The sequence below is a fragment of the Nematolebias whitei genome, chromosome 14 (genome assembly GCF_014905685.2).
Source record: "Nematolebias whitei isolate Nwh7 chromosome 14, NemWhi1, whole genome shotgun sequence".
In the NCBI taxonomy this organism is placed as follows: Eukaryota; Metazoa; Chordata; class Actinopteri; order Cyprinodontiformes; family Rivulidae; genus Nematolebias; species Nematolebias whitei.
The window spans coordinates 38,760,106-38,783,083 of NC_056511.1; the positions used below are offsets into that span (position 1 = coordinate 38,760,106).

General features: G+C 42.5%; 1 protein-coding gene across 1 annotated transcript in view; it reads right to left on the minus strand.

Annotated features, from left to right (window-relative positions):
- Positions 1-508: 508 nt before the first annotated feature.
- The window catches only part of LOC119420165 (neuronal tyrosine-phosphorylated phosphoinositide-3-kinase adapter 1), a 50,222-nt gene continuing 27,752 nt past the window's right edge, over positions 509-22,978 (minus strand). Inside the window, exons 2-7 of the mRNA XM_037687545.1 lie at positions 15,781-16,028; positions 6,414-6,781; positions 2,902-4,668; positions 2,539-2,781; positions 1,627-1,733; positions 509-1,065 (exon numbers count right to left, since the gene is read on the minus strand). Coding sequence (XP_037543473.1) covers positions 640-1,065; positions 1,627-1,733; positions 2,539-2,781; positions 2,902-4,668; positions 6,414-6,781; positions 15,781-15,968 — 3,099 coding nt within the window. The 5' untranslated portion in view covers positions 15,969-16,028 and the 3' untranslated portion in view covers positions 509-639. The remainder of the gene's footprint in view (positions 1,066-1,626; positions 1,734-2,538; positions 2,782-2,901; positions 4,669-6,413; positions 6,782-15,780; positions 16,029-22,978) is intronic.

Genomic DNA, 22,978 nt, shown 5'->3' on the forward strand with positions numbered 1-22,978 from the left:
AATATGCAAACAGATACAGTAGGTAGCTTTTTTTTAACTTCTCAGTGATGATTATTTGCATCTACGATGACAATCTATTGATACCAAGACATCTCGTATACATTCACGATTTCAAGAAACACTTCGAGAGCTGATCTATGAGTCTTGCCTTTTCTCCCGCACAGTCTTCTGTGCTTGTCGGATTACGGTGAGCTGGAGAAAACACACGGTTCCTGTTTTTGCGTCTCAAGTAGTCAGGAGGATATTTGGCAACACCAATCTCAGAAAAAAAAAAAAAGACCCACTCATTATTACTTTGTGTCTGTCTTCTTTTGTAGCAATAACACTGGTGTTTTTGTGGCAAAAAAAAAAAAAAAGATCATTGGCAATTAGAACACATCAGTATATTACATAGTACAGAGAAAATACAAATCAGCTGGGTAAGAAATTGAAACGTTTTCTACACCACTCCATCAACCTTTGTCTTGTTTTAGGTTTTCACAAACAAGTTCGAGGTCTCCAGTGACCATTCTGATCAGTCTCAAACACAACGACAGCAGTTTCTTCTTCTTCATCCATGGTTATCTCCATAAAACATCATCTCCATCTTACTCTTCTTTATTCCACTTTAGTCTGGTCATAAGGGTCTGGGCCTTCACCTCAGATAGCTGTGTCCCACACGACGGCCTGCGGCCTCTGACAAGGTGGGGTGCCAGAATTTCGAGGCTCAGGTGTCCGTCTCCAGCTTGGGAGGATGGGCATGCTGTCCTGTTTGCACAGGCTTTTGTCAGGCCGCCTGTGAGCCTTGATCTCTTTGCACAGGCAGCGCTTGCGCTCGATGACCTCCAGCAGCTTGCCATCTCTCTGGGTCTGGGCGGCGGTGGCACCCCCGCCAGCAGGGGGCTGCCCCTGTGCCAGCTGGGCCAGCTGTTGGAACTGCAGCTGTAGGTGGTGCTGCTGCTGAAGCTGCTGGAGCTGCTGCTTTAACTGCAGCTGCTGCTGGTGGAGCTGAAGCTGCTGCTGCTGCCGAGACACGCTGGGAGCGCTGGGACTGCAGGGGGCTTGGGTTGGCCCCAGACCTTGCAGCTGTGCGTAGGAAGAAAAAAAAAAGACGGGTTGGCAAATGAACGTTGCAGCACATGCATTTTTAAACCCCTATCAGCATGACAGTAACACTCTGCACACAATGAGGAAAACATCCCTTCCTGAAGAATGCCACCAGGATGCAGTGTTGCTGCACTGGTTCTAGTTAGAGGGAGGGTCAATCAGACGAATGCAGACAGTCTCTGCAGCACACAAACTGCGTCAGCATTCGCAATGAAGCCAGAAACTAGACCGACTTTTGTGCTAGAGGACAGCAATTCCCCCTTCTGACTGCTGTTCTGCATATTCTCCTATCAACACCTCTACCTTATTTACTGTCTGCATATTAACCAACGACTCACATCTTCTTTTCCCTCTCAGACAGGCCAGAACCTTATTCTGCTCAGTGGGCATAACGACCAGCTATAAATAGACCAGGAGCAGCAGCATCTCCAGCAGAAGGAGGAAGTCGTAACAAAAAACAATATTGATGCTCGCTTCAAATTACACTGTGTTTAAAGTTAATAGTGTTTGCAGTGATGAAGCCACATGTGATATATTTACCTGATTCAGGGCTTCTCGTGCTGGTAGACTGCTCTGTCTCTGGACGTCTCCTACACCCACCTGTCTCACTCCAGCAGCAGAGGAGGAGCGGCCCAGCCGCCCCACTTCTGTGAGGAAACAAACGTCACAAAGTGTTCCTGCTGATCAGAGCCGAGGAATATAAAACAGAGCAGCAATGCAGCTGTGAAGTAAGACAGTCCCTGTGGGCTTTGAGTCCTTGTTAAATTTTATGGTACATTCAACTCCTATAAATGATTTATAATGCATCTCAAAACAATAAAACCACTATTTATTAATTAGCCTACTAATTATCCCTTCTGAACTAATGATAGTACAGTGTGAACTTTTCGGCTTTAATGGACAAAAATAAACTTAAAGAAATGACATAAATTAGAAGAGGAAAAAAGAAATGTGAATAAGATCTCCTGATGCATGCTCAATAATCCAGGTAGAAAAATCTAAAAAAGTTAAATCTGGTCCTCTGGACATTCAAAAAAACCAAAAACAAAGCAAATCAACAAAAAAAATATAGAAACGTTTTGTCTCTCATCCGAGAGACTTCCTCAGTCTGAGGTGCTGTTTTCAGCTCAGTCTCTTAAATAGCACCTTCTCAGAGTGGATCAACCAGTTTGCTGCTGACAACCAAAACCAGCTGATCATATGCTCAAGAAGGACCATCAGCCTAACAATGGGTCATTAGCACACTGATGGCTGTGAATAAGATCCCTTTTTCTAGAGTTGTTATGGATTTACGTTTGATTTAAAATCCAACATTAAAATAAAATTGCCCTCCAAGTTACAGTGATGCTACATCTGAGCCAGGAGAGAAATCTCATTGAAAATCTGTGAGATGTTTTTGAACAGTGACTTGAAGCTGACTGCACTGTTGCAGTCAGGAGGGGGGTTGCTTACCTCCGTTGCGACAGGCAGGAAAGGTCTGGCATGGAAGAGGCAACCCTGCTCTGGGCAGAGCTCTGAATCCAACACTGCTGTCCACACCTGCCAAGGCCTCGCTGTGACCCAGGGCCCTGCTGGAGGCGCCACTGAAGTGAACCGGGATGCTCGAGTGACCTCCTCGAGAGCAAATCCCGAGGTCCTCCTTGTCCATCCTCAGCAGAGCGTCGACACTGCCGTTCCAGGATCGTCCTTCATCTTCTGAGGCAGGAAAGAGAAGCACAAGACACATTTATCTTAAAATAAAATGCTTTTAAAACCTACTTTAAATATATTTGTTGTAATTATAATTGCTTAATTCTTTAGATTGAATGAACTTACTCTCTGTGTCTCTGCTCCCATGGCTGAAGGAGAGTTTCCTCTGCATGGGCCAGTAAGACCCCTCATCTGCACCCAAACTGCCACTGCTGTCCCAGGGCATGAACCCAACTTTTGACTGTGACAAGGCCCCTCCGCTGCTCTTGGACATCCCTTCACCCACACCAGTGAGACTCAAAGGCTGTTGCAGAGATGGTGTTTGAGAGCTGCCTCTCAGGCTTTCGTATGCCGGGGGCCTCCGGAAGCCCCCAGACGGGTAGGTCCAGAGCAGAGGGCTGTCTGAGGAGGGAGGCTTGTAGGCTGGCAGGCCGTGGGGAGTGTGAGAGCGGAGATGTGGGCGGGAATGAGGGCGCTGGGATGAGGACAGTGGCGTAGGGGTTGAGCTGGTACTGCTTTGAGACATTTGGCTGCTCGATGTGGTCGTGCTGTCAATCGGTAAAGAGTGTGGCCCTCCATCCCGATCTCGCTCTCGCTCTCTTTCTCTTTCTCGTTCTCTGTCCTTATCTCTGTCTCTATCCTTGTCCTTCTCTTTGTCTCTGTCTCGCTCCTTGTCCTTGTCTCTAGTCCTGTCCCTCTCCCTGTCTCGATCCCTGTCCTTGTCTTTATCCCTCTCTCCTTTATCAGACTTAAGCAGGAAGCTGACAGACTTGCCCTCCTTGCCTGAGCTCGAGGTCTGGGTCTGGGCTGTGGCCTGGCAGGACGTCTGGGAGTTGCTCTTGATTGGGGCGGGGGAGTCCCCTCTGTCCGGCTTGCGATAGTGGTGATAGTGCGAAGGACGATGGTGAGGATGGTGATGGTGATGGGAAAAAGGGGAGGTGGATTTGGAGGAGGGAGGTAGAGGTGTGGAGTGACTCCTGGCTCTTAGTCCAGGAGCGGGGCCTAACTGGGCATCTCTGCTGTGTTTGTCCTGCTGGCTGGAACTTCCTCCAGAGGACTCCTTGGACCCTGACGAGAGAACATTAGACGAAGCTGACGAGGAGGAGGTGGAAGTGGTGGCTTGAGTTGCTGTGCTGGACGTTTGAGTTTTAGCAGAAGAAGAAGTCTTGTTCTGCACCCCGACCCCACTGGAGGCAGCTGCAGGCTGAGGAAAGGCAAGCAGCGGGGGCCGGTGCTGCAGAAGGTTGGGGAAGGGGGCTGGGATCTTCGTGCTCGACTCCCCCTCACATTTACTCCCCTGGAGCAGATAAGGAGTTGGAGCTCGTGGGGTGTGGGGACTGGTGGAGAGGACCTGTGGTACTGGCGTTGAGGAGGCAGAGGAAGGCAGAGGAGATGAGTGGGAGATGGAGACTGTAGCTTTAGGTTTGGAGTAAGAAGGAGAAGAAGAGGAGGGGCGCGGCAAAGAGGAGGAACTGCTGGAGGAGGAAGGAGTAACATGGTAGTGTTTAGAGCCTTTCAGTTTCTCATGTTTAGGAGGGAGATGTCTGTGGGACTCTCTGTCCTCCTGATGTGGGTATTTCATTTCCTCATAGATCGCCTCACTCTGGTCTGAGTCAGAGTCCGGCGTGGTGGCTACGGGGGTGACTGGATGGGGGGTGGCTGTCTGGCTCTCTCTGGTGAACACTTGGCCCACCATTTCTATGTAGACCGGCTCATCCTCCCCATCTCCTACCTGGATCTGAGAGTCTGCAGCTTGGAATGGCATGGATGTGGCAGGAGGAGGCACACGTGGAGGAAGAGAGTCAAAGGTGAGCTGGGTGCTGGGACTTCGTTTGGGCTTTAAAGGAGGCACCTTCTTTGCTCCGATCTCCCCAGAGTCGGACTTCTTCATGGCTGGGAGAGACATGAAGACATGGCAAGAAAACAGGCAATTACTTCTGGAGAGAAAACATCTGAAAACACTAACTCAGATTTTTAGAGGTGAGGTTCTGAGGAAAGCAATGGTGGACCCTCAGGGCCTTCTACGCTTTCAGAGAAGGCCTGACATATGAAATGTTACATTGACATTTTTTTTGTTAATATTTTTTGCATATAAAATAAAAAATAAATAAATGTAGTTTCTTATGCTTTGCCAATTTTCTTTATTTTCTATAAACTACTTTGCAGTTGAGTAAAAAATATTTTAATTCATGAAAATTCAGTTATGCAGTCGTGTCCTTTTAACTTTGTCTCCAGATAAATAAATAAAAACACGTTTCAAGGTTCTTTCTCGTTGGTTAGGACTTCACTGTCAGCAGAGAAGGCTGAGCTCAGTCAGAGACTTTGAAGGATGAGTTTATTTAATAAAATCATATTTATGGTGTACAGTGGGTGAGTCCAAAACATGGGGCACTGTGCCTTTATGAAGGCCTTGCAATTTTTTTCTCTTTTTGACTATGTGAAGACTTGTGCTGTATTCTATTGCAACCTATAAATTCAAAAATCCACACAGAGATTGTAGTTGCTCTGGAAATTGCTTGTTGTACTTCAATGTAAGAGACTGGTTGAGCAACAGGGCCTTCTGGGAAATCTTGGGCCAGAAAGAGTTGGACTTTTTTAGGTTATGTGTCCAGATAGGTTGTCCCTGGTGGGGTTTTTTTTTTTGTTCAGTGCCGATATTTATGTTTAGTTTGTTGTTAGTGGATGTAATATAAACGACATCATAAGTCAAATGCTGTATCTGGTGTATAAAAAGGAGGAAAGAACTTTGTGTTCAGCAAGTTACTAAACTGCGAAACTGAGAGTATAGTGCTGTCATCGTATTGTGACTCTGTAGAGTTGCTGACGTTAGTATTTAGTAGGACAGGGGTTCCCAGACCTGGTCCTTGGGGAACACCATCCTGCATGTTTTAGTTGTTTCTCTACCCCGACACACCTGATTTTAATTTATGGGTGATTAGCAGGCTTCTGCAGAACACGAGGAAGTAATTAAATCACTGAATCAGGTGTGTTAGAGCAGGGAAACAACTAAAACATGCAGGATGGTGTTCCTCAAGCACCAGGGTTGGGAACCACTACAGTAAGATGTTACAAAGTTACATCCTAACTGAGGGCCTAGCTCTTTAAAAAAAGTTAATTCTAACTGAATCAACAACGTTGTTGAACTGAACGTGGTGTAAAAGTTTATCAATGAAAAGGAATGCCTATCATTAACCACCATGCTGAGGTTTTAGACTAAGATCACATTTGTTTATGAAAAAGTGATAGTTATAAGCGCTTTGGTCAAAACTCAAAAATAATGTTATGTGCAATTTGGTGCAATCTGTTTGGACTCAAAGTAAATGTTGTAAACACAGCCAGCTATGACCAAACCAGATGTTTGCTAAATATCTGTAAAACCGACTGAGCTATTTTTGTGGTGGCTAAAGTGTGGTGGCCATCTTGAATCTGTCATGGTTGATAGTGTTTGCACAAACCATGATGCCTTTTTGGGACTTTGAGTCATCATATTTAAGATCAAATGACCTCACTTTGACTAGCTGGTTAGAATTAAACTCTACGTCTTCAAACTGGACCCACAACAGGGTATTGTTCATAACCTTTCCAGAGAACCCCACTTCAACAGATCTGAAGTATTCCTTCACAAGATGATTTTTTACCATTTTTCTTCTCTGAGTGCTTGCTCTGCGAGTGAGTGGTTGGAGGGGGCGTCGGGGTCTCAGGAGGTGCCCTGTTGTCAGCTGATGAGGAGCTGAGGCGAGTGCTTGGATGACGCTTGGGTTTGGCTGGGGGGCAGCGGCCACCATGCTGGGACTGAGTGTCAGAGTAATCTCCGTTCTCGAGGCTGGCGTCCCCCGCGCCGACAGCGTGGCAGGACTGCGAGCGTGGCGCCATGGCCGAGGCACACGTGTGAGGAGACAGGTCCTGGGAGGCGGGCATCGTCATGAAACCCATGCGGAAGTGCCGTCGGAACGAAGCCAGGTCTCTGACTTTCCCAACTGTGGCTGAGGGGTCGTTCTGGGTGGAACTGCAGATAAGAGAGAAGGAGATGGAAAAAAATCACAAAGAAAGTCAGAAACGTTCTCATACTACCTTTTTTACTGACCTCATTTTGTTGTCTATTTTCTGTTTAATCTTTAAAAAAATTCTCTTTGCATTGAAGAATTGCCTGCAGGGCTTCTGCTGCAAAAGACAAGTATTTGCTTTCACAAACCATTCCTTCTGCTTACACCGCAAACCTACTGAATTAGGAAATCAATTCCCTTGTCTGGAGAAAAGTCGAAGTTTGCACTGCTGGAATCCCCCGCCTTCCTTTTTTATACATGTTTACATCTACAGCACATATCAGTAGTCTGTAATTCAAGACTGTCAGAAGCATTTCATCTGTTACCATGGGAACAGTTGTGGGTTTTCCGCTATTTGATACCGAGTCTTTGAAATAATCAATGACACAGACTCAAACAACAAGAAGTAAATGTGACAGTGAGAATAAATCAAACAAAACGCTGCAGTTCTAATATCATACTGAGCAGCAGCTGGGACCGCTTTCTTTCCTCGTCTTTAGAAGTTTTAAGGGCTTTATGTATCAGGACATAATAAAAATCATCTGATCTGTACCAGATTCAAAACAGTTTATATTTACCATCAAGTGTGCACAAAAAAACCCTCATTCTATTGTTTATTACACAAAAAGGAAGACAAAATAGTTCACACTTTATGCTACTGGATTTAAGAGGCTCGTTGGCAGTAAAGTGCTGGTCAAATATACTTCATGAACGTCAGTGTGGCCACCTCTATATTAGCAGGAGTTTTGTCAGTTTGCTGCATGTATGCATGTGTCTGTTAACACAATGTCAAGATGGAAAGGCATCAGCAATGACCTTAGAGATGCCTGGGAAGGGTTACAAGTCAATTCCACACAATTCAATGTCCATCATTCTACAGGGAGAAAGATTTTTCTCAAGTGGACAACATTTAGGACAGCTGTTAATCTCCAAAGGAGTAAACGTTTCGAGAAATTCACCCCACGGTCAGACTGTGCAATGCTCAGAGAAATTGCAATAAAAAAAAAAAAAAAATCTAAAAGATGCATGTCAGACTCTAGAGGCCTCAGTTAGCATGTAAAGGTTAAAGTTCATGACAGGACAAACAGAAAATGACTGACATGGTTTGACTTGTTTCAGAGAGTTGTCAGGAGAAAGGCTCTCCTCTATAAAGAAGTTGGATTAGGTTTGCAAAGCTGCATCTGAATGAACCACGGGACTTCTGGAAACATGTTCTTTGGACAAATGAGACTAAAGTAGAGATGTTTATGATGCACTGCACCATACTTGGTGAAAACCAAACGCAATATATCAGCACAAACACCTCATGCCAGCTGTCAAACATGGAGGTGGAGGGGTGGTGGTTTGGGCTATTTGCAGTCACTGAGTCAACCACGATTTCCTCTGTAGACCAACGAACTCTAGAGGCAAATGTGAGCCTATTTTTCTTGGATGAAAGTGAGTCATGAAACAAGACTGTGATCCCCAACACAGCAGCTAGTCCACAACAAAATGGCTAAAAAAATAAAAGAATCGAGGTGTTGCAATAGTCTGGTCAAAGTCCACCTCAGCCTGATTGAAATGCGGTGGTGGGACCTTAAAGGAGCTGCGAGAAAACAAATGACTGTAAACCTCAAGGAATTGAAGCAACATTGTAAAGAAGAGTGGGACAAAATTAATCTACAACCATGTAAGAAATTAACGTCATTCAGGAAACAACTACTTATTGCTGTCGTGGTTCTACAAGCTACTAAACTATGGATTGTACTTTTTTTAAACACACATCTTTTCCATTTTGGATTCATTTTTGTTTAATAAATAACAACATGGTAATATCTGCTTTGCATTTTGTACACTTGAGGTTAGATTGGAATGATTTTAGACAGTAAAGGCCAGATAATTTTTAGGAAAATCTAAAATGTAAAACCGCTGACTCGATGAAGGGTGTGTCTGTTCCCCATGACTGAATGTAAACTAAAATTTTAATTGTTCTTGAAGTGACACAGCGGGATGCACACTTTTAGGTTAAGATGCTATACAGTAGTCCCTCGCTACTTCGCTGTTCGATTTTCATGGACTCGCTCCATCGCAATTTGTTTAAGTATTGTACAGTACTCTACATGTACATGATATTTTCCACACAGCAAAAAGTGGCACCATTTTGTAGTTTTCTTTCATTAAGCCTTCACGGTTTTGCCAGTCTAAAGAACTACATTACCCAGAAGCCATCAGTTCACTTCCCAGAAGTCAACACTGCTCTTCCAACTGTTGCTTGCTGCAAATGGAGGGAAAGTCACAAGTTCTGTATGGATAAGCTCACAGAACTGGCAGGAAAGTCACAAATAATTCTGAAGCTGAACTCATCCTTCAAGTTGTATCTTCACTGCTGAGTAGCTGTGCTGCAGGTGATCTGGACTCAGTGTGACCCGGATCCTGGGAGCTGCAGATGACAGAAGACTGCAGGGTTAAGTCTGGTTCTGGTCGCGCTGTACTGGTCCAGACTGGGCCAGAGGTGGTGGGTTAAATCCTGGGCAGCAGCACGTGTACATCAAGCTGGATAGAGTGGTGGGCTTCAATCATGCTGTACTGGGACTTTTTTCATCTATCGGGTCGGACCGGAACCGAGCCGCTCCTGTACTGCAGAGCCTGGTAAGTAATATTTTGTAGCTCCTGTACATATAAGTACTGCATGTTGTTAAAATTGGTAGGTTTAAGAGTTTAGAGGACTGATTGTGGGCTTCATCGCTGATAGGTCTGCGGAGACTAAACAAATTGGAATAAAACAGAGTTGGACCGGAACCAGAGCTGTTGCTGTTCTGCAGAGCTAGTAAGTAAAATTTAGTAACATATGTTGTTAAAATGATGTATGTTTAAGAGTTTAGAACATTCCAAGAGTGTGGGAAGGGTTTCTAAAGCCTTAATATAAAGTTTACTGTACTTGAACTTGAAGTGTATCCCTACTTAGCGGTTTTTCACATATCGCGGGGCTTCAGGGTACGGATCCCCCGCGATAAACGATGGACTACTGTACTAAAATATCTACACAGCAAGTTGTTAAAACAATCAAAACAACTCATTTGAAAATATGTTTACATATTCATTCTAAAGGTGTTGTGTTCAGACGCAACATCCCTATATTTAGCACCATTCTTATTATAAATGGTAAGGCTAAAATTCAAATGAGAAAAATATGATTTCCTGGGAATGTTCACTGTGATTTTAGCTGAAATCTGCTAAAGAAGTTGAAACCAGGTTGAAAAGATTTCATGTAACTGTTCATGCGAGTTGAATTTGAACAGCTGACATTTAATGAAAACAGGAAAATAAAAATCCGAAAGCAGCAGAAAAATGGTAGAAGTGTGTAGAAAAAGCTGAATAGAGCAGAAATGAGCAGAATAAGCTGACTGAATGGAGAGAGAGAGGCTGAACAGGTGACAAAAAAAAATCAAAAATTAATAAAAAGAAACTGAAAACCATCCTTCCATTATCTTTACCCGCTTGTTCTTTTTCCAGTCGCAGGGGTCATTGTTGCCCAGCAGTTACTATGTGAGAGGCAGGGGACACCCTGGACAGTTCTCCAGTCCATCACAGGGACACATAGAGACAAACGAGACAAACAACCATTCACTCTCTCTCTCACACACCTAGGGACAATTAATAGTTACCAATCAGCCTAACATGCATGTTTTTATTCTGTGGGAGGAAACCGGAGTGAAAGCCCACGCATGCACGGAGAGAACATGCAAACTGTATTCAGAAAGGTCCCCGGCTGGGATTTGATCCGGCAACCTTCTTACTGAGAGGCAATAGCTCTACCAACTGAGCCACCGTGCTGCCCAAAACTGAAACTGGTTAAAAAAATTAAATAAACAGTTAACTGAAAAGGCTGACAAAGCTGAAATTAGCAGAAAGACACTGAAAGAAGCTGAAATTAGCGCAAAGGAGCTAAAAGTACTGAACCTGAAGAAAAGCTGAAATGAACCGTGAAATGTTTTAAACAGCACAAAGGGTTTGAAGTATGTGGAGAGAGCTCCATTTGTTTTCGGTGAGGAAAACATGGCCGACAAAGATAAATATTAAAAAAAAGTACAAACTGCACACAAACCAAAAGTCCCAGCAGGAATGTCCTGAATGAGCAGAACCATTTTGATTTATGAATTGTTGAAATAGAACAAAAGTTGCCACATGAGTTCTCAAGTCCTGAAAAACTCATCTCAATAATGTGAAAGTTTTATAAACAGTAAGAATATTGGGTCTATTATTCAAACAGCTGGCACAAAACTGAGGTTTAGCCTTTTTAGAACAACTTATAGTTTGTAAAACAGGTGCTGCGGTTGAATTGCTGTGAAGTTTCAGTGTGCCAGAGTGAAACTCATCACTCAGAGGTTTCTAATGTTTGTCTCCAAAGAAATTCACCAGGGGCACATGTGGATATTCAGATCTGTGTCAACACGTCTAAGAAAGCAATAAACAGTTTCTGAGTGTGTAATTATGAAGCAGATTCAAGTAATTTCCCACAGTATGTAACAACAGCACACGACAGATCATCCAGCGTACTCTTGGATCAGTTTTGATCCCTGTGAGACTCTCGGGCCCAGAAGAAGACAACTGGAGCTTATAATTTGTATTCAGCTTCACACGCAGCAGCAGAAGGGAGCTCAGAGCCGAGAACACCAAGGCTCTTATTTCCTCCTCGTTGCGTGCGAGGTGGCGTGCGCACGTGTTCTAATCTGCGTGGCGAAGCAACAGAGTTCATTTGCATCTCCACGAGCATGTTTGTGCCCTTGAATGCCTGTGGAGATGTTCTAGTGACTCCTTACAATTGACATAGATACAAGAGGGCCAAATTTAGCACAGGACAGAGGCTGAGCATCTTCGTGCAGCTTGAAGAGCTTCTTTTCTCCTCCCTTGATTTCTACTAGAGGGCAGAATCTCTCATGAAACCAAAGACGGCTGTTCAAAGAGTAGCATGCCCTCACCTTTTTATTTGCCCTCTCTGTCTAAGGGCTTACGACGATAATCTGCAGTAGCTAATGTGGAGATAAGTGAGAAAATCTATAGCACACTTATATCTGCTTAAATATAAACAGAGTTGGATTAGTTTAGTATAAAGACTGAAAATAAAGGGAGACTCTTAGCTTGGGTCCATCAGAGGGATTTGTCCTTTGGCTTCATAATGATGTCTTAACTTGTTTTAAATTAAAGACCATGAAATTCCTGAAGTAATGCTACTACCAGATCAAATTCTCACTCAATATCAGCAAAATTGTCTGAGACAAACAAGGTTGACGCCAATTGTTTGGGGTACAATTCCAAACAAAGATTTTCATAATCTGTTAGAGCTTAGACTGTGTGTTGGAGACCAGTCTCAAATGTTACCATGCAAATTTTTAGCTTAATATATGTCAAATTGAACGAGTTAGAGCTGGTTTATGTTGGCTAAAGCTGATAGGCTGCAGCAGCCGTCTTAGGTTAACTCCGTAAGTTAATCAGTTGAGATGACAGTTTCATTAAGATATGTCCACTGGTTCATGATATATTTTGCTAACAGACACACACACATAGACATAAACAAAAGCATTATAGCCCACCTTTCACAATGAGCAATAATAGACTAGAGCTTAATCTGTGAAAAAAATATGTGAAAAATGTTAAATCCAGTGAGAAAAGCTAAACTAGCCATTGTGCTGTTATGACACAATGCTTTTCTAGAACATTTTATAACTTTCAGCACACGCAAGTTACATATTTGTTAATAATAAATAAATTTAAAAAAGAGGAAATGCAGATGTCCACCTGTGCAGATTCAGAAATTACCCCCTGACTTTTATCTTCTCCTTAAAGTGACAGATATTCCCTAAAGTTTCTACATCTGCGATGAAATCTTTTTTTATTTATTTTTTAATGGAAATCCAGTTTAGATGATTCTCCCTGTAGAAGCTCATATCCTATTTTTAATTTTGGGGACAAAGTTGAAACATTTTTAAGCAAATGTTCTGGTTTGTAAAGAAATTAAGAACATCCAAGCTGGTTTTGGGGCACACATGAAATATTGGGTCATTTTTTTATGAACCTGCAGTTGTCCTCATTCTGTTGAACTTTTCTGACATATCTGACACAATCCATGGCACTTTAATTCAATGCCTTCAGTTATGGGTTGTCTCCAGTGAGGATTTGAGCCCATTTAATTATTTTTCTTCTCACCTTCTTGTGATCTAACCTTAAAAAGTTTTCTCTCTTAAAGCATGCTAGAGTTGTTTGTTAGCATGTGACTCTCAGTTGTAAATATGACCTCAGCTTTGGGGTTTTTATAGCCCACCACCATGAAAGGTGCGCACCAATGCAACTGCATGTGTCTGTGCTCATTTGTCTGTCTGTTAGCAAAATATCTCCTGAACCACTGTCTGGATTTTCATCAAACTCTTAAAAGGTTATCATTGCATGTACATGAAAAAACTGATTGGCTTTTGGAGTCAATCTGATTCAAGATGGATGCTACAGCTAATCCACCTTAGCAAACATAAAAATAATAATAACACAATCATTTTTACAGATATTGAACTAAAATTTCTTGTGACAACAGCTGAATGTCATCTCTGATACATATTTTAAGCACTAACAGATTGACGAGATCTTTATAGTCATGCGAGTCAGTGGAAGATATGGGCTTCATGAAGGAATGCTACCTTTTCATTTATGTGGCTATTACTTACTTTGTCTGATCATAAACTTGAGCTGGCAGCTGCAATAATATAAGTGAGCCAAGACAATGCTAATATTTGAAGCACAAATACCTCTCATATGTGGATCACATGCACAATAAATGAGAATATCTACAGTGTTCTTTTACAGCAAATGGCAGCATTCATCATATTCAGTACATGTACCACACTTGTATTATAAGTCTGCTGGAATTAATAAAGCCTCAGTTGATAACAAGGTTTTCTCCCACCAGTCCTCTCTACTGGGAAAAGTGTCTGTCTGTGTTAGCACCATAAGAAAGCGCTTCTATTTTTATTACTCATACTAGAACTCACCTTATAACCATTCTGCAGCTCCACGGTCATCTCTGCTTTATAATGGGATTTCTCTCCAGAGGCGCTAAAGATCTCATATGGGCCACAATTCCAGTCTACTCTTCAGATTGTTCTATTTGATGTCAAAAACCCATAAGGCTTCCTAAACCCTTGGTTTCTGCTTAGTTTTACTTCTGATTCTATCCCAGCTTTAATCATCACCAGTCATGTCCTGCTTCCTACTGTACCTCTGCTGCTCTGGCCCAATTCGACATCGTGTCCTACCATGATGGGGAGCATGAGAACCTCCAGTCAACACTGCGAGTCATGAGGAACTTGATGGGACTTCGAAACAAACAAAACTGTCACCTTTGATGTTCTTCCTCTCCTCCACAAAGATCAGACACAGAGAGCGGAGTTTGATGAAGTGTAGGTGACTCACATCTGAACGGTACATCTCCCTTCTGATGCTCAGATGAACAAGATGCATTCATCCACTGTGATGGTAACCCTTTTCCAAACAATACTGTCATGTGCAAACTGAGATGCGAGTGTGATGACAGTATGTTGGCAACACTCTCTGCTGGGTGCCTGGCTTAGCTTGTTAGTTGTCAGGGTTGTGTCTTTGTTACCATGTAATTGGATTATGCTTGACTCATAAGGAGTCACAAAAATATTTACAGTAATAAAAACATAACTTCCATGCTTATGATAAAATTACTTGCAAACATAACATAGTCTTGTGTTACAGTTATAGAACTACTTTTCATTTGTGCTGGAAAATCTCAGAAATTGGAGCTTATGGGATGATACAAAACAATATGATATAACATAATTCTACATGTCACAACAGAATACTATATGTACTGTATGATCCAATACAATATAATGCAATATGATGCAATACAATACATCACATTACAATTTGATGTATGTTATGAAACACCATGATACAATATAATATGATAGGATACAGTCTGTGAAAATAAGAAACTATGACATGACATGACGCGGCTTGGTGACACAGTGGTTACAGCTATTGCCTCTCAGCCAGAAGGTCATAGGATTGCCTCCCAGCCTGGGTGGAGTTTACATGCTCTCTCTGTGCAAGTGTGAGTTTTCTCCATGTATTTGGGGCAGCTGGGGCTGAGTGGTTAGAGCAGCCATCCGCCAATGGAAGAGTTGGGGGTTCAATTCCACCAGCAGCCACTTGTTGAAGTGTTCTGGGCAAGACACTGAACCCCTCATAGCTCCGATGTGCATCCCATCAGTGTAGGAATGTGATTTAAAAGCACAGAATAGTCTTTGCAGAATGATTTGTTCAATTAGCTTTGTAGAGATGTAGTAGAGTGCTGTATGTATTATATGTATTGTATCATAATTATTAATGTGTGGATGGGTAAATGAAGGCACAGGTTGTCTTGTAAGGCACTGTGTGTACCTTGATTAGATAGAAAGGTGCTTTATAAGTACAGTCCATTTTACCTTTTTTTTAACTTCAGTTTCCTCCCACAGACCAAAATCATGCTCGTCAGGTTATTTGGCAACTACTGGCGGTAACGATATGTCTTTTAAGTTTTGAACGTGTACAAATAAAGTTTTATTTGTCACTTCTCACCTCCTTAATAAACATTAAGTGATCTCGTTACACATTGCATGTGTAACTCAAAGACTAAATTACAAGTGTAATCAATTATCATCAGTTTTTGTGTGTTTTTAGTAGTTTTGGCCCAGTTTTGACTCACATGTAGCTCATCTCATTAAACAAACAGCAACCTTAGTGTGAACTGCTGCTATTAGTATTAGGCTTTTTAGTCAAACCCCTTTGACTTTATGAACTGTGCTTGGAATTAAGATTAGGAAATTAAACTCTTTCACACTGGTTGCCTAAGAGGTTTATTGTGCCGCCAAACTGAGCCCTACTGTAATCCCATATATGCGGCGCTCCTGTGAGCTGATCTACTCACCTCTTTTTACCTCCCTCTTGGTCTCTCTGCCTCCAGTCCAAACGGCTCTTGCGATACAGCAGGTTCATGTCGCTGCGGGATCTCGCCTCCTCGCAGCCTATCACAGCGCAGTGTAGCCGCTTGCTTCGCCTCTCTATGTCACGCAGGAAATGCTCGACTGCCACATCCTGGGCAGAGCCAGAGCTCATGGTACAGGAGAGGACTCAGGAAAAGCCGAGGTTTCTTGCCACAGGCAAGAAGTAACTCTGCTAAACAAGAAGAAACAAGAGCGGGCGTTTGAGCACATTCATCATTAAGAAGAACATGTTTAGCAGCTTCACGACCTCTATGATGTGGAAACAGTCCAAGTACACACAGTTCGCTGGCAAAACCTATAGTTTAAGCTGCTTGTATTGAACCACCCTGACATTACCCCAGCTGGAAGCCATCACAGCCAGGACACAGTGATGCATGATGATAAAAGTTGTTGTTTTGTTTACCCCAACTGCTCATATATTTATACTTTCATTATCCAGTTATGAATATTTGAGTAAGCATGGCAACTCAGCTGCAGAGCATGCTTGGCTGCAGGCCCCGGGATGGCCTATCTAAGCCCGTCCCGCTAAGCAGAAAGTAATGTGGTTTGTCATATGTAGCGCACACACAGCTTCCCGTTCACGCTCGCCCCACGAGAAGCCAGGCTTGTTGTGGGGCAGATATCGTCGAGCCCTAACCGTGCATTCATGTCGGAGAATGCGCAGCACAATTGGTTAAGAAAAGCGCAGCTGTCAGCTAATGCTGGTGTTTTTCCATCACAAATAGAAGCGGTTTGGATGCGTTCTGGCAGACGACGCTGGAGTATTACCTTGGGCTGTTGTGACATGGGTTTGTTGAGTTCTGCAGCATTTTTGGAGGCCAAATCAGACTCTGTTACCTAATGTGGACTTTATGTATGACAGCGTTCAGTAGAATATTAGATACACTAAATGTATTATCTCACAGAATGCAAAAAAAAAAAAAAAACATTTCTTGAAGAAATGCACCTACTGACTTTTGAACTAAGATAACTTTATGTAAAACAAAAAAGACAAATTGTATATATATTTTTTTTCTTCTTTCAGCTTTTCCCTCTTCAGGGTCTCCACAGCGAGTCATCCTCCTCCATCTCTGTCCTCTGCATCCTCTGTCCTCACGCCAACTACCTCCATGTCCTCTCTAACTGCATCCATATATCTCCTCTTTGTCTCTTTCCAGGCAGCTGCATTTCTAACATCCTTCTGCCATTATACCCACTGTCCCTCCTCTGGACATGTCCAAACCATCTTGTAATCAGTTTGGTCAAATCTTAATATTCAGAGATGCCAAGCTCGAAATAAGAGTTGTGAATTGGACTTTTCTCCACAAGTTAATCAGTTGCCCTGTGATGGACTGGAGACCTGTCCAGGGTGTCCCCCACCTCTCACACAGTGATGGCTGGACATGGGCACCATTGAGACCTATGACGTGAAAAAGAAGAAACGAGTAAAGATAATGGATGGATGGATAAAAGTTAATTAGTTGTAAATGTACACTCAATGATTACTGGTAATTCCTGAAAGTCCATCCAGAAGTGATTTCAACAACACTTGTAAATATTCTAAGTTTGACTATTCATATGCATTAAATATGAGTCTTAATATTGTTGTTTTATGTACAGTAAATGATGCAACATTCTGCACAATTGTTGCTGCTAAAGAGATTGCTGCCAAACTAAGTTTCTTTAGACCACCCTGTGCAATGACAACAAAGCTTTTTCTTTTACGTATCGGCTAATGCCAAAGTTTTAGGCAAAGATTTCGCACACTGAACATCACTGTTGGGAATAACTGTCAGCTACAACTACAGTAAACCAATTTTCAGCACAATATATGTAAAACTGGCAGACGCTTTAGCCAGTTTTGTGTTTGCTAAGTCAAGCTGGTTTTGGTGGACAACTTGACTTGGACTGACTCAAAAGTTAATCAGTTTTACATCTGATAATATTTTTTCTGATATTTGATTTGAAGTCATTCTGTGGTTCATGAGCTATTTGCAGACTGAGCTGACTGCAAATAGCTGCAGGCCAAATTTTAAACAAAGATCTTGTGTAGTTTATGTGTGCTCAAAATATGTAATTGGGACCAAACTCAGGGACCACCATGTGTAAAGACAAAGATAGGAGTGTAGCAGCGGGAGCAGCAGGCGCTGTCATGTGGGCCGGGCAACGTGCTGATCTCTGGAGCTGCATGTGATTCTTTTGTCGTGGCTCAGTGTGTCATCCAGCATGTCAGTGTGGCTTCTGCTATTCTTGTAGCTCACAGCCCTGACCACAACCTTGCCCGCTGCTGCTGCCATGCTCGCTGACTCCATGTTAATTAGGTTAGGGAGCTGCGGCTGGAGGTTGGGTTTTCGTTAAGTGTTGCTTTGATTCTGGTTTCTGGGATCTGCAAGCTGGGCAGTCCGCCCTACAATTGTTGCATTATGTTCTGTGGGCTCGTGTTACAATTAACCGGTCACATTGAACAAGAAGATGTACATCATTCTTCTGCAGGCAAGCTGGTCTTATCCAAACCCAATCATTCACAACATCCATGCTTTCAGTGCATTTCTTCAAAGAATGCTAGGCCTTTAATTTTGAGGAGAATCTGCAGGGTCAAGTGTCGCTTGAGTTCCTCATTAGGACCAGATGGAGCCATGATTCATGTCGCTCAATCTGCATGCAACACTGCAGACTACTCATTCACGAGCATAAGCAAACACACACCTACATAAAGCCCCCCCCCCCCCCCCCCCTACATGCTAAACACATGCACGCAGGGTGCAAAGACATCGTCTCGACTGCACAGCAACCGATGAACAGAATGTGGGTTACAGTTTGCAGGTAGAAGAAATTAAAAATCAACTGTCTGAAATGCTTCCATCTATCAGCATAGGTGAGTTTAACCCTGTGAGATGGCTCGGTGCTGCAGACCTCTGCCCTGCAGCCGACACCACAGCTGCACAGTGTGAGTGGGACAGTAACACTGCTGAGCGCAGGGACACGTCAACAACAGGGTCGAGAAAAAAGTCCACATTAAAGGCATCGCCCGGAGCCTTTTAAACTCTAATGATCATCTGATGAGGAGAAAACCGAGACATTTTGGTCAAACATTGTTCTGCACATTTTATAAGAGCTGGGTAAGTTTCTCAGCTATTACCGTAATTTACGGACTATAAGCCGCTACTTTTTTCATATGCTTTGAACTGGATTTTTTTTTTTTTTTGACGGGCTAACGAGCTTCATGCCGCCAAAACATTTAGCCTCATCACACCCGGGCACTCACATAGCTGCCCAATATACGTTTCTCTTGGGGGGTTGGGTCCTCGTGGCTCATTGAGACTACCTGTATAAATAAAGTTTTTTTTGTTTGTTTTTTTATCTGACCAATGAAATTACCAAACAGGACTAATGTATTTTTTTTTTTAACTAACCATGTAACAGATACTGTTCTAAAAATTAAACATTTACGGTACATATTTAAGTAAAAACAAAAAATCTTTCTCATGTTACAATGTAGACACCTGCGGCTTATAGACAAGTGCGGCCTATACATGCACACATTTTTTTTTTAATTGAGTGGGTGTGGCTTATATTCAGGTCCATCAAATGTTAGCTCATTGCATGTAAAAAGTTTTTAAGGGTCAGTCTGTGGCAGCCATCTTGACTCAGATTATATATGTGATAACTTTACGTAAGTTTAATCCGTAATCCGTTTAATTTGTTGACGCTAATGTTAATAAATTAAATAAATTAAGTAAAGATCCTGTGCAGTCTGTTAGCACTCAGAAAGTATGTTAGGGACAACTCTCCGCTACTATCACACCAAGTTTTATCTCAAGATCTGTTAAACGGCCTGGATCATAGCCCTTTTTGTGTTTGCCACGGTTGATTAGATGTAGCAGCCATCGTGAATAAGGTTGACTTTAAAAGTTAATCAGTTGTGGACGTGCATCCAGCCATTACTTTCTGAGAGTTTCATCAACATCCATTCAGTGGTTCATGATTTGTTTTACTAACAGACAAACTCTCACAGACATAAACAAAATAATTAACTATATTTTGCCTTTAGGCTGCATTTGATGATAAATAGCTAATTGGGCTTTATAAGCTCTTTGCAGACATCAACAAAAAATCAAACTTATCATTGAACATAATCCCAACATCATTCTTTGATGCATTTTTTGTGCATTCACGTGGTTTTCAGCTTTTTTATTTTTGCAAGCAAACCAATTAAATTTAAAAGGCATATTGAACAAAACATCTAGTACAAAAAAAAAAAAATTCTTCCTTCTTCTGCACAGAATGTCCTTTCAAAAAAGTTTGTCTTCTAACATTTAAATTATTTAACGATTGCTAAAGGGTGAGTTAAGAAAACAACTTTTCACAACATATCCAGTGTGCTGAGATTGATTTGGTCCCTCCCAGACATCCCAGTGGTTCCTGTTCAGCATCTCAACCTGCCAGTCACACGGGGCTGCAGTTCATCCGAAAGAGACAAACATAAAAGCAGAGACGAAGAGCGAAGAGGAGTGCAGGGATGAGAGGAGAACCAGCAGATTGAAGATACACACAGTCAGAGAGCAAGGAGGAAGGCAGCGGGAGGAGGGGAGGTGGATGGTGGAAAACAGAAATCCAACAAACAGAGTGAGAGATAAACCAGAGCAGAAGACAAATATAATCAGATGGAGGCAAATTTCTGGACAGGGAACATGGGAGTGAAAGGAAACTGATGAAAGTAGAGAGGATGGAGAAACACTGAAAGGCAGTCGGACTAGAAGAAAGGAGAGGAGGGATGTGAAATCAAGCCGCTCACTGCTCGTTGTGTGTGGTCTCCTAGCAACACTTTGAGCTTGCATCTCTTCCTCAGCCACTGAATATGCACAAAGCAGGACGTCAGCCTCGACATACGGGATGATCCTCAGGTTCAACTCTCCTTCAGGCTTCTTTGTGAATTGATCAATGCCTCACTAGATCCTAAAAACACGTTTCCATCATTGTGCCTCCAGGAGGTACATGAACCCCGTCTTATGCATCCAGGAAAATCTGACTAATACACTCAAATGAATAATATGTCACCTCTTCTGGACACTTTCAGATATCTCAACGTATAATTTTAAAGTCACTTAAATCTCTGATCTCACCTCGGCTGCAAACGTGGACAGAGGAATGAAACATGGCAGTTATTCAGCAGGTGGAGGCGTTAGAGCAGCATTTAACACCAGACAAAAGAGGACTGAAGTAAAATGTGCACTCAACGGCCACGTTATTATATTATTGTTAACACACATAGCTAATTAGACAGCCACATGGCAGCAACTCGGTGCATTTAGACATGGTGAAGACGACTTGCTGAAGTTAAGACTGAGCATCAGAAAGACTTTAAACATGGCTGTCGGTGCCAAACAGGTTGGTCTGAGTACTTTAGAAATTGATGCTGTACTGGGATTTTCAACTGCAGACCATCTCTAGGGTTTACAGAATGGTCAAAAAATGAGGAAATGTCCAGTGAGTGGCATTTATGTGGACAAAGTAGCCTTGTTAAAGTCAGAGGTCAGAGGGTAGACTGGTAGAAGTTGATAGAAACGCAACAGTAGCTAAAGTAACCACTTTTTACAAACAATGGTCTGCAGACAATAATCTCTGAACTCACAACAACCTAGAAGCAGATGGTTGACTGCAGAAGAAGACCACACTGAGCATAACTTCTGTCAGCTAAGAATGAGAAACTGAGGCTACAGTTCCCACAGACTTACTAAAACTGGACAATTTTTCATTTGTTCCCTGGTCAGAGGTCTCCACAGCAAGCCATCCACCTCCATCTCACTCTGTCCTCACTCCAATACTTCCATGTCCTCTCTAACTGCATCCATTTATCTCCTCTCTGGCCTTTTATGGCCATTTTCCTGGCAGCTGCATTTCTAACATCTTTCTACCAGTATACCCACTGTCCCTCCTCTGGACATGTCCAAACCATCTCAGTCTGGTCTCTCTAACTTTATCTCCCAGTTGTTCCACCTGTGCTGTACATCTGATGATCTCATTCCTAATCTTATCCATCCTTGTCACTCCTGGAGAACCTTGACATCTTCATTTCTGCCACTTCCAGTTCTTTCTCCTGTCTTTTTGTCCATGTCTCTGTCTCCAGACCACACAACATAGCTGGTCTCACCACTGTCTTGTAAACTTTTCCTTTGACTCTTGCTGACACCCCTGTCACAAATCACTCCTGAAACTTTTCTCCATCCACTCCATGGACTCTCTTTTTCACCTCTTTACCACACTCCCCATTTTCCTGGACAGTGGACCCCAAGAACTTGAAGTCCTGCACCTTTGTGACAATAAGAGACTGTAAAACGTTGCCTTGTTTGATTAGTCTCAATTCTCTGGACTCAGCAGCTTCCATAGCCACCAGATCTCAGTCCAGTTGAGCACCTTTGGGAGCAGGAGATTCACATCATGTATGTTACAGCTGACAAATCTGCAGCAACTGCATGATGCTAGCATCTCAGTGGGGACCATATCGCTTAGGAATGTTTCCAAGATCGTGTTGGGTCGATGCCACCAAGAATTAAGTTTGTTCTGAGGGTAAATGGGGGTCAACCCAGTACATGATGCAAGGTGGACCTAATTAAGTTCAGCAAACTGTAACTTAAAAAAGATCTTTGAAGATTCTCATCAACACTCTTTTGGATCAATTACAAATATCGTTTCAGGTCCCGCATAAATGGTGATGGTCTGATCCAGAAGTGTTATTTCCTTTATTAGATGCTTTTATAGCTTTTATTAAAACTCATGGCGCACTGTTCCACCTTTAAGTAACGGATTTAAAGCAAGACTAAAAGCCTAAAACCTCAATAAAAAACAAGTTTCTGTAATATCTTGATGCATGCTCAATAATCCAGGTAGAAAAATCCAAAAAAGTTCAATCTGGTCCTCTGGACATTCAAAAAAAAAACAAAAGCAAAACAAAGCAAAAAAAATTCTAGAAACGTTTCGTCTCTCATCCAAGAGACTTCCTCAGTCTGAGGTGCTGTTTTCAGCTCAGTCTCTTAAATAGCACCTTCTTAGAGTGGATCAACCAGTTTGCTGCTGACAACCAAAACCAGCTGATCACCCTAATGACCCATTGTTAGGCTGATGGTCCTTCTTGAGCATGTGATC